The sequence below is a fragment of the Morone saxatilis genome, unplaced genomic scaffold (assembly GCF_004916995.1).
Source record: "Morone saxatilis isolate NCDOM2014 unplaced genomic scaffold, NCSU_SB_2.0 Contig21, whole genome shotgun sequence".
In the NCBI taxonomy this organism is placed as follows: domain Eukaryota; kingdom Metazoa; phylum Chordata; class Actinopteri; family Moronidae; genus Morone; species Morone saxatilis.
The window spans coordinates 5,919,577-5,931,624 of record NW_023339774.1 but is presented as its reverse complement, the minus strand read 5'-3'; the positions used below and the strand labels follow the sequence as shown (position 1 = coordinate 5,931,624).

At 42.5% G+C, this 12,048-nt stretch overlaps 1 protein-coding gene across 1 annotated transcript in view; it reads left to right on the top strand.

Moving 5' to 3' along the window:
* rxraa (retinoid X receptor, alpha a) overlaps positions 1 to 12,048 on the top strand; it is a 96,098-nt gene that overhangs the window by 46,362 nt on the left and 37,688 nt on the right. The window contains exon 3 of the mRNA XM_035668273.1: positions 11,520 to 11,758. Within this exon, the coding sequence (XP_035524166.1) occupies positions 11,520 to 11,758 (239 nt within the window). The remainder of the gene's footprint in view (positions 1 to 11,519; positions 11,759 to 12,048) is intronic.

Genomic DNA, 12,048 nt, shown 5'->3' with positions numbered 1-12,048 from the left:
GGGGGGGGGGGGGGGCTCAAAGGCTTGTAATATAGTCAATAAATTCAAGCTTTCTGCTGAAAAAAGGCTCTGATATTATTTCTGTGTCCCAAAACCTAAATGCAAACCAGCTTCTTTTGACTGAGCCGACACTAATTGAAAAGGATCTGTTATCCTAAATCACATGTAAACGTGTCCAGCTTCGTGTAAGAGAACAGGAACCGTTTTTATGGGCCGCGATACTGCCTCTCTAAACCCGGTCGGGGTTGGGCGGGGGGGGCGGGCGGCTGCCGTGTTCACCAACATCTGCCTTGGGCCCAATCCAGGTGTTCATCAAACACACACACACACACAGAGTACACACACAGTTCAACTTCTGATGTGTTTCAGCGCTTCCTCGATACAAATGGAAACCGTCCATCACCTGCTGCCTCTGAACAAGTCGTCAAGTGGCAAATTCCTCATTCTGATGTCACCAGCGGGAAGGGGCAGTTTGTTTTTCCTCCTTAGTAATTGGCATAATTACTCTTCGCAGAATGATGGCTTTATGACTGCATAGTCATAACAAGACCGTTACAAATGCGAGCGCACGCACCTTGTAGATGAATTTCTCTTCCACTCCTCCACATCAGTGGCTGTTTTTCCCTCTTCCTCATTTACACCTTAGTGTAATCGTGTTTCATTTCCGATAGACTCTCCATGATCTTAAGAAAGGAATGGGAAATTAGGGGCACAACTATTTATCCTGACCCCCTGCCTAGAACTAGAACCTGCACCTGACTGACTATTTCACCTATATTTTATATTTGAGCTACACCACGGTAAATGATTGACATTTCATCACATTTTCCTAGATAATGAAACTTGTAGTTATATCCCTTTTTAATACATCCATGCATTATATTGCTTTACTTGTGATGGCTCACTTCTAATGTCTGTCCTTAAGGTGGGTTTATATTTTATTTATTTTATTTATATGGGATCTACACAATTTCTTGAAATTTGCAATATGAGTGAATTTAGGTTGGTAAGAGATCCATAATTCAGTAATGTGATAAATTCCCCTTGATAGGAAAGGAATGCTATTTGGCGAGCTACCCCAACAAATGAGCTAAAATTGAGGAAAAACAAATTTAACTCTTTAGGACTTAATGAGGCTAATAGGTTAAATTGGAAATGTTTTTTTTTTGTCATAATTACAACAAAATTTGAGTTAAGTTTGGATTGAGTGGTTGGCCAATTCATGACACATGGCAGATAAAGATATTTTGTTGTATTAGATAAGCCGTAGCAGAAGCCGCGATTGCTGTGCACAATCAATTCTTATTACTGTTTCTTTGCTGTGTCATGACTGACCAGTTTTGTTAGTGGATCTTTTCATACTGCTAAAGAGTTGTTTTTTACACCGTTTATGTAGCCATCACATTATATTTTCCAAAGCTTGTCCTCGTGTTTTTGGACACAATTTCCCCCATGTTTAGATAAGGCATTGGCTTCCTTTCATTTCAGTACAGAAAGGTAATCTTGCAGAAACTTGACACTTATTTGAAATGGGTAATGCATCATCATGCCCGGCTATGGTCATAACATAACGGAAAATGTGAAAATAATTAAAAGCAGTTATGAGATTCTTTATAGCTGGTGTTGTTAAATGTAAACTCAACTTTCTGCTTTGCGGTCGGGTTATTATCTATATCTGTGTTTTTGTGTATGTGTATATGCTTGGCCATGTGCCTTCAAGTGTGTTTTGGCAGTGAGCGAGGCAGATAAGGGCCTGTGTTGAGATTTTCATCTCTCGGTGCAATGAAAGAGGAAGCTCTATGAATCATGGCTTCCTGGCTGCCTTGCATTTCCCCGGTTACTTGGATTCACACAACAGTCTCAGGCATGACCATTCAGAGGGTTAATATTACAAATATTAAAAAAATTATTAGCTGGACCTATTATAGAGGAAAAACACCAACCCATTTACTCAATGGCGGGGGTTCCACAAGGATAAGAAGTTCTCATAATCTGCAGTCTGGAAACTGGTTAAGGTCCTTCAAAAAGCTGGCTGTTCCTAAAGATGTTAGAGTTCATTAAATTTATGTTCACTTGATACTTGCTAAGCTGCCATGTTGCTAAAAAAAATCAGTTGCTCCTGAAGGCAGCTCCACAGGCTACAGTGGTAATTACCGCTCCATGCCATGCCTTTGATCACCATGCTATTGTCAGTTGCTGCTCCTGATACAAGCTACCGACCGACTGATATAAGCTGTCGCTGGCTGTCATTATTCATCCGTATATAACATCTCGTTCTCAGTAGTCTTCTAAACCTCTTTGTGCAGTAGACGTCTTGAGGAGAAGGGGCATATTAGTAGTGCAAATTAAGCAGACTAGGCATTACTTTCAGTGCAGACCACCACACCACTCTGAAGCCATTTAGGGCTGGCATTTGATAGCATTTTGTCAAATCTGAATCATACTTGTTGAAAAGAGTTGTTGAGACTATTCTCCATATCTTACTTCGTTCTTAATGTGATACTTTATCTAAAATCTCTCTTTTGAGCTGTAAGAATGTGTATCATTATCCATACTTTTGGAGAAGTCACCAAAGGATTCTAACGGTTTCTTTCTAACAAGAAACAAAAAGAAGCAAAACGTTCTCTACTGTCTATCTGGATGATCAGCATGTTGAACACCCACATAGTTTTGCCAAAACATGGTTAAATGCACTACTTCTGTCAACGCTTTCAAGCATGGAGGAGAGCGATGGCACTACTTTTCCAAAACAGACTTTTACACAAGGCTGCGATTATGATATCATGATAAGGAAAATGGATGACATGGACATGAACATATACACCGATTCTCTCCACATTCATGTCGCTCAGTCTCGTCTATGTTACGCTAGAACGTGACAAGTACTACGTTAGATACTTCACTCCCAGACTGCTACTTTCAGCAGCATTCACACAGCCTGTCTTACGCAGCTCCGCTAGCAACACTGGCTGGCACGGGGGAGATGCTATATCACCTCTAAGCAAAAGAGAACAATTAGGCCATATCAGCAGATCAGAGTGTTGGCAGTCGGGGCACAGTAAGCAATAGCGCCAGTAATCTGTGGCTTAGCTGGCACCTTGCCACGGCCAGCCACGGCTCCATGGCCTCTTCAGACACTTAAGAGTCACCAAGGGCACCAGCGTGCCCCAGGAGCTGGCGCTTTCATCCACATGCTATCAGGGCAAGAATTGAAATGGGATGGAAATAAAGTGAGCGTGCAAGAGACAGAAAGAAGTAAAAGGGAGGTGGGAGGGAAAGAATTAAGTCTTTAATGAGGGCAGTTGTTTCAGCAGGCAAAAAGAATCCGGTTATATCAACACTATATCAAATGATGGTTGTTAGTGGCCCACCTACTGGGAAATTATGGGTGGCCTGTTTTGGGTCTTTTCTGCCACTTATCCCACATTAAGGCCTTTTTTCTTTTGCTCTTACTTTTAGTGGGCTCATGGATGCCAGCAAATATGGGTCTTAACCTTCAGTTAAAGAAGGGGCTTAGATACTCTTTATTTGAGCTGTCACAAAGGTGCAGCTATGGTTGCAGCTGCTCTGTAAGATCATATCTTGCCTTAACAGACGTCTGTTGCTGTTGAGGCAAGGCTTACATGGCTTTTTGCACCTTCTTCAAGCCTCATTTACTGTAATAAGGACATAGAATTTAAAGTAATGAGTGTGGAGAAAAACCATGTAAACAAAGTCTATTTTCTCCTGTAGAATGTCTAGTTGTGCAGGGATTATAAAAAGCACAAAGACCACGGGGAAACAAACAGCAAAGAACAAACCTCTGTTTTTGTCAAGCATCCTTTGTGCATTAAGTAAGGCTGTGATGTCCTTTGCTCTGTTCCAAGTCTCAGAGGTCCTGATCAAATGCTGCTATATGCAACTATTCATATCTTGTTGGATGTTTTGCGCATTGTTTTGCATCCAATTTGTTTTTCAACCACCATTAAGTCAACACTGACCATAATTCAAAAGTGCCCATCCCTTAAAACCTCAATATGAATCACCCAGTTTCCATTGTACTGACTCGTTTGCCTGAATGGTAATCAGTGTGTTTCATGTGTACTTCATTGTGTTGACTTTGTTGTTAGGCACTTCAAAATGGGGCCGTTTGCATACAGATAAGCATGTGGTTTTGCTATCGAGTGGATATCAGTTGAGTAGATGCTCTTTCAGTGGGGCACAAGACACGTTCGCGTCCACGCTGCTAAAGAGAGATCGAGAGATCGAATCTCAATGCTTCCTCAATACATTTTAAGTGCATTCACACTGGACAGAAAGGACCTGTATCCGGAAAGATCAAATGGTATACAAATGTATGGAAATGCATCCAGATCTGTATGCCATACCATATTATATCATATATCATACAGACAATACCTGTCCAAACGTATCACCACCTCGGATACTACCGTATTTTTGTCATTCGTTCAAGAATGCCCGTTCTTAGAGCTTCACTTGCGATTGACACGTAAACAGGAAATAAGACATTTGTGTGATTTGAATAGATGGCTATTGGGATTCTGCTTGACTAGATAGGCAAATGGCAAAACTTGGACTGTAAAAAAAAAAAAAAAAACCCAAACAATTGGGGGAAGTTAGAGTGGAAATGTGCTGATATAATGGCATATTCATTTAGTAGTTCTAAAACAACAAGAACACAATTGACTAACAATCTGTTAATCATTTAAGTCATTTATCAAGCAAAAATACTGGTTTATATTGCAAGTTATTATTGTTTTCATTTAGAGTTATGGTCAAGCAAATCAAACAATCAAAAAAACAATTGAAATATTTAGAGCATTTGAAAAAAGTCCAGTGCAAAGAAACCTTAGTCAGTACTCATCATGTTTTACATCATCCTTTCACATCATCAGCCAGTTATAGCCCCGCCTCCTACACCAACCCACTGCCCCGCTAAACAGACACACACTCCCACTACCTCTCCCCTATCCACAGAGTAAACACATCGGACTGGGATATTTACTCTTTGGACCTCAACTGAAGGGACCAGATTAGTCTGTTTATATAGTGAAAACAGTAGACGACATTCCCCGACTAATGAGCACACATGCACACACACGTAAATGCGCGACTCAAATCATATTGACATTGGTATTTAATCACAGATAGAGAGAGTGATGCTGGAAACAACAGGCTGATAAATAATGATGTACACACAGAGAAACGTGGACACAGCCTCATGGAAGATTAAGTTTAATATCAGCCTGCTGTCGTCATGGTGATATAGACATCAGCGGTAAAAACTCTAAAAATGAAGCTGTTACACCAACTCCTGTGTTATTTTGGGCTCTGGGTTTTTTTACGCAACCGACTGGGATCTCTTGGGGTTTTTGTTGAATCTTTTTCCCCCCCTTCTCTCTTCTTCCTCTGAACGTATCCAGAGAAATGCTAATGACTAGCGTTTCATCCTGACTGTGCTCTGGCGCTCCATGCACTTCAAAAAGTGACTCACCTGCCTCTCCTAAAACGTCCCTGTGAATAATTAAAAAAATCTGCTTGTCGCCTCAAATCAACAGAAGAAGAAAAAAAAACCACACCATAAAATCTGCGTTATTGTTGACAGGCCGCAGCTTCATCCGTTTTTTTTCCTCTCTGAGGATACCGCAGTTTGCTAATGCGCTGTGGTGTAGGGGCAAGTGACTCATGACTGCTTCATTTACGTCAAATTCAATCCATGAAATGATAGTATTTTTCCTGGCTGTCGTCTCAACAATGGCATCATCCCCCTCGGCTGACCCATTGCCAGCCGGGTGGTATAGAAAACCCATTGTCTGTGCAAGGATCTGCATGGAATCAGTCTGTATATTCTTTTTGTCTGTGTGCGTTTGTGTGCGTTTGCGTGTGTTTGCGCTGAAATAGTGAAAGATTTAAAAGTCTCAAGAGAATGTGGGATTGGACAGAAGCTATAGGGGTATTAAACTAAACCTGGCCCTGCTGTATGCATCCTTTTGTGAGTGCACACTACCCGAAGCATTATGATTTTTTTTGCCTATTGACAGTCAATTCCACTGATTGCAATTGGATGTAAAGTATGTGATTTACTGAGATTTATGAGCTCTCTCTTTCTGTTTTTGCTGCATCCCACGCCCTCAAGTTCCACTAAATCTCCACTGTGGCACTAGTAGATGAATAATAGAGGAGGAGAGTTAGCCATGGAGTGAATGAGCATCTGTGTGCCTGTGCATAGGCACATGCTTATGATGTAGATGGATGTGTTTTTTTTTTGTTTTTTTTTAAGGGTCAGCAAAACAGACTGGTGTCCAGAAGTAAGGCGAAAGAGACACGGACAAAGGAAAACATATGAAGCTACAGGGGTGAAACATGCCAAAGAAAGAAGAAGACAAACTTAGCGGTTTCATCTGCTCTCAGGATAGTTCAGACGGTTGTGGGGGGTATAGGGGTGTACTTTCCATCTATAATGCATTATCCCTTGCTGCTGGCAGAGGCAACAAGAGCTCATGGGCTAGTTAGGGGGTGCAACCACTCATATTAGCTCTGCAGCCAGCAGTCATTTGTATTCTTCATAAAAGCTGTGGTGGAGGCAGTGGTTCTTAATCTTTTTTTGGGCTGTAACCCCTCATCACAGGTTGTGTGTGTGTGTGTGTATGAGCTGCAATTTTCCCTCTTCTTTCCTTCTTTTCAGTCCCGAAGAGGTCAATTGATCCGGTATATTGCAAGAAAAGTTCAAGTTGATGTATTTAGTGCTTCAAAAACAAAACAAGTTTGTATCCAAGTGGCTTACAAATAGTCTTCTGTACCTCATATGCACAGAAATACACAAAACACACCAGAGAAAACACGGGCTACATTTCAGATAGCCAATATGTAAACCAATTAAAAACTAGATTAAGCTTGTAATAACATAGGGCTTTCATGAAGGCCTAAATAAACATCATTATGTGGCGCAGACGTACTAATCTGTCTTCTTTTTTTTCACATTAATCATTGCCCGTCCTGTAATTTTTATCTTGACACACAGGAACTACAAACCATCTCTGCCAAATCAGAGTCTCTGTTTCAAACAACACCACAGCGATGGAGCAAATGTTGTCCCCTGTCATCAGTCGAGCCACTTGACTCACGCCGAGGTTTTAAATGACGGAAGAAGTAAGGAGAGATGGAAAGTCAGGTAGCTTTCTGTTAAAGAGGCCCTCCGCAGCCTTTCACCTTTCACCACAGCGTCTGATTAGCTGACAAACAGTGCACCCTCCGCTGTGCTCCTTCAGGACATGCCCCCCCTGCCAACAATTAGAGTATCAGGGACTCAGTGTAACTATAGAGACCACAGACCATCCTCCTCTTCCACTTCACTAGCTTTTCACTCAACATGACCTTATACCTAAATGGCAGAATAGTTTGTCACTGCCTCCCAAAACAACCCACAGGACTGTTGGGAACATGATTCATATGAGCGCTTTCTGATCTGCCACCAGTGTCCGGTTAAGTTTAGGCAACTAAAACTTACTGGTTAAAGGTAGCAGATGCTCAGCCTCATGGGTAAAGGAAAACAATGTTGACAGTAGAAGGCGACCACATGTAAACTGTAGCTTCTGGCACGCTAGTTGGGTGCTTTGCATGCCCAACCAGCCACACCAGTTAAGTGTGGTGGCAAAAAAAGAAGCGCTTTTAAACTAAGCTTGAGGTGGATTTCATCTTCTCTTCCTTAGTTAAAGCATCTAGACCCACTGCGCCCAAACCATTCTTTTCATGGCAATCATGACGCCTCTAAAATTCCTGTCGCTTTCATTGCGAAGAAATTTGTGCTACTTAACGGTGTTTCCGCCTTTGCTGCTGAACAAATGACAGCTTTTTCCGTAAAGGATGGTCATTAATCACAGCCGCAACCGATCACCTGTCAGAAAACTGTAAACAAAGGTAGTTTCAGGCGTTTAAAGATTCGCCGTCCGCTGTTCTGTTGCGAACCGTCTCTTTTCATCTCATCATCCACTCTCATCTCCATCATCCATTCATCATATTCTAAATGCACAAACCATCCGCTGCCAGAACACAAATTGGCAAATTTCCTCTGTGATCACACCCAACGGTGGAACAAAAGAGCAAGAAAGGCGAGAGAGTAGGGGGGGGGAGCGTTGTTTAGAAATAGGAGATGCTTGTATGGAGTACAGAAGTGATAAGTGGTGAAATCTGTCGGCGCCTGCCGGTAAGATAGGCCCTAATTTGCTTATTTGTAGCTGTCAGTTGTGCTGTTGTGGGCCCAGTGATCCAGGCCAATAGACAGGCAGAGGCTCAGAAGCACTTTTCAGCCCCTATCTTAACACGAGTTAATTTTTTTGTATATTGGCACGCAGGGAACCTGGGCAGCTTCAACTCATTTCTTGGATGCTTCAATAATTTTTATTCCCTGTGGCCTGCCCTCGCTCTGACTACTGGTAAAACAGTTTTCCTTTTCCAGTTCAACAGGTTCAACAGAAATACAGGCAGGAGTGTGGATGTGACACTAAATCTTTACTTTATCTTTTCTTTTTTTCTCTTCCATTGTTCTGTCCTGTCCTTAACTTTCCAGTCCTGTCTTGTGTTATCATTTATTTTCCTCTCTTGTCCACTTTTCTCTCCTCTTCTCCTCGTCTCCCCTCATCTTCTCTCCTTGTTTCCTTTCCTTTTATCTCCTTGCACGCTTTTCAGTTCCTTCCCTCCTCCCCTTTCCTCCGCTCCGCTCTTCTCTTCTACGCTCCTCGCCTTTCCCCGTACATCTTTTCAATTCCTCCTGTCCTCATATACCTTTTTTTATATTCTCCTTTCCTCTCCTTGTTTCATTTTCTCTCTTCTCCTTGTTCTCTATGCCTTTTCAGTCTCTCCTCTCCTCTCCTCTCCTCTCCTCTCCACTCCACTCTGGGGAAGATTAGGACAGAGTCCTTTTCATCCTGCTGTAATCCTATACTGGCAACCCAGCTCTAACAAGAATAAACATACACACACTCTCTCACACACACACACATTTTGCTGTGAGACATCTATATGTTCACATACAATATTACCACATGGCCCCATAGTTTCATGTTCATCTGGAAAAAGAGCATCAGAGAGTTGTTGATAACGTCAGATGTTTGGGGATTTTTCAGTAAATTTTCTGCTCTGTTTGTTCCGCTTCCCCCCAAAAAAAGGTAGGAGAGAGAGACATAAGGAATGAATGGGAGAGAAAGAGACGTAAACAGTCTGATCTACCTCCCAGCCTGTCTCTGTTGCCCCCCTCGAGGTGGGGCCTTGCTGGGACTGTCAGCTGAGCTCCCCCCTGCTGAGACCTACAATGGCAGATTGGCAACCTTAATACCCCAGCTCGCTTTATCTGCCTGAATTAAAACCCAATTGGGGAAGGGTTATGGGAATTGTTGGCTCAGGGAAAGCTTTTTATTTATTTATTTTATTTTTCAGGAATTATGTGTGTGGGCGCATTTTAGGAAAGAAAAAAAATGTAATCAGAGGAATAGAAGCTCGAGGGATATCAGTCAGAGGATTAAGTGCCGAACTAATACAGCTAGATGGAGAGCTGTTGTTAGCCCTTTATTAAGAAGGATGTGTGTTTGTTTTGAAAAGTATGGGGCCCATGTGTGTATGTGTGTGTGTGCTTACAGGAAGTGCTCGTTGGGCGAGCAGGATGTGCAGGAAGTGTTTGGCTTGGCTGAGCTGCCAGCTAGTTTGCTGTCCTGAGGATTGCTGATGCAGGGGACAAAGATGCACAGACTCCTTTTTTCCTGCATTCACAAGACATTTTAAAACAGGAACACATGCACAAATAACACACACACGCAGAAAAAAAAACAACAAAAAATCATGTAAAGTCAGCTGGGACAGAGACGAAACACTCCAGGAAAATTGCTGTGAACTGGACTCTTTACTCCCAGCTGTCAACTAATTGAGCCATCCGTCAGTTTTAGTCCACGGAGCGGAAACAGAGGAACCTGGTGACCACTTATGAAACGGGGGAGTGTGATAGACAAGCCCACTTATTGCATAACTAGTCTATGTCCCCACTGCGGGGAGAGCAAAGTTGTGGTGTCAGAATAGGACATGGTATAAGAGGGTATGTCGGGACAAAGCACTCATCAGAGGAGAGAACCTAAGCGGCCGTATGTCAGCTGTAGGATTGAGCCATTAGGATTGTACCAGCGTATATCATTTTTACGTGGTGTACTGTTTCTGGATATTGAACTGAGACACAGTTGATAGATAAAATAGCAAGGTGGGAATGTTAAATACCTGAAAATGATGGTTCATCACATTGATGCAATATTCCTGTAATAGATAATCGATTTACTATAATGTAAGCTATGGAAAAGCAGCAAATCTTCACGTTTGAGAAGCCAAAACTATGTTTAAATTTATTTTTATTTTTTTTATAGAATTGCAGTTTAATAATTGTAGATGCATTTTCTGTTGATCAAAACACTTTCAGATTTAAAAACAAGTGTAATTGAGTAAGAAATTGCTCAAATATACAAAAGAGACCCTCTTCCATGATGTTCGGATGAGACAGAAATAGCAGATGGACAGAGAAAAGAGGCGAATGGAAGGAAAGACAGAGATAATCATAAATAAAAAGTAAGCGGCGGTGAAAGGCTGTGGTGAAAGACGAGACAGGGAGTGAGGGAGTTATCAGCACACATACAACCCTGTCGCCAAATTCTCAGTGACATACCAGAGTTCCCCTCCTTCTTTGCTCGCACTCCTGCCTGCCCCATATCTTCTGTGTTGACAGCTGATGGCCCCGCTCAGTTGGGCTAAAGAGCGGGACGACGTCTAGGAGGGAGAAGAAAGACAGAAAGAGCACATGAGCTCTTGTACAGTATACGACCTTATCCTCATCCCTCCCTCTGACTTCAACCTCACTGCAGATTTCCCCTCAGCCTCTAGTTCAAGGTTGTATATACAATCCTCCTGGGCCCAGTACTGCACTCATCAACCAAATACATTATAGATATACATCCTGTCCTCAAAGATCCCAGAGGGAAGCACTTCTGACAAGGGAAACTCTTCATTGAGGGGCAGAAGTGGTGCAGGAGCGAGCAAGAGAACTACGGGGTGGACATCATAGTCGGCCTCCATCGACTCGCATGTTAGGCTTTGCTATCAAGCTGTTGTTGGATTTCATTGTCTCAAGTGTTTTTGCTGAATCGTCCATTTTCCTGGGCCGCACTCAGATTCAACAATTGCTTTCACACTTCACCAGATGTGCTGGATTCTTGGTGCCAACAACTTAAAATTAGCTGTAGTGTGAAAACAGCCTCTTGACAAATCTAAAGGTTTATGTGAACAACATGGTTTATATTGAAATTACATAGTCTGAATGTGCCTCGGGTTTTAAATACTTGCTGAGTTTGAGCGGGATGGTTTTTCTTAATCAAAAACGACATGATGCTGACTAAATCTGTAGAGATTTTATAATAAAGGATAGCAGTGAAAATGATAAAAACGATCAAGAGTTCATTCTAATTTCCCTTTTTTGTCATTTTTCCGGACAGACTCGTCGGGCCAGGTGACCTCCTCGCCCCTGGGCTCGCCCACGTCCCACCGGGGAATGCACCCGTCTCTGCTCAGCCCAACGTCCATGGGGCCCTCCGGCTCTCTTCACTCTCCCATCAGCACGCTGAGTTCGCCCATGAACGGCCTGGCCTCGCCCTTCTCCGTCATCAGCTCGCCCATGGGTCCCCACTCCATGAACTCGCCCGGCATGGGCTACGGCCCCAGCGTAAGCCCCCAGGTGAGGCCCGTGACAGATTCACACTGTGCAGATGTACACACACACATACAGTCAGATCATTGTATCTTCAAATAACCATAGAAAATAACCTTGAGTTTGAGGTAAAGATTTTGTAAAACATTCAAAAGATCTCTCATAAATGCATATTTACTTCCCAACCACAACAATTGGATGTGCATGCACAAACACAAATGTAAACATTTATACTCATGACAGCAAACACATGGACAAACCTGTAACCACTGTGGCAAGGCTATGAGAGTTTATGAATCTGACCTCATTAATTACAA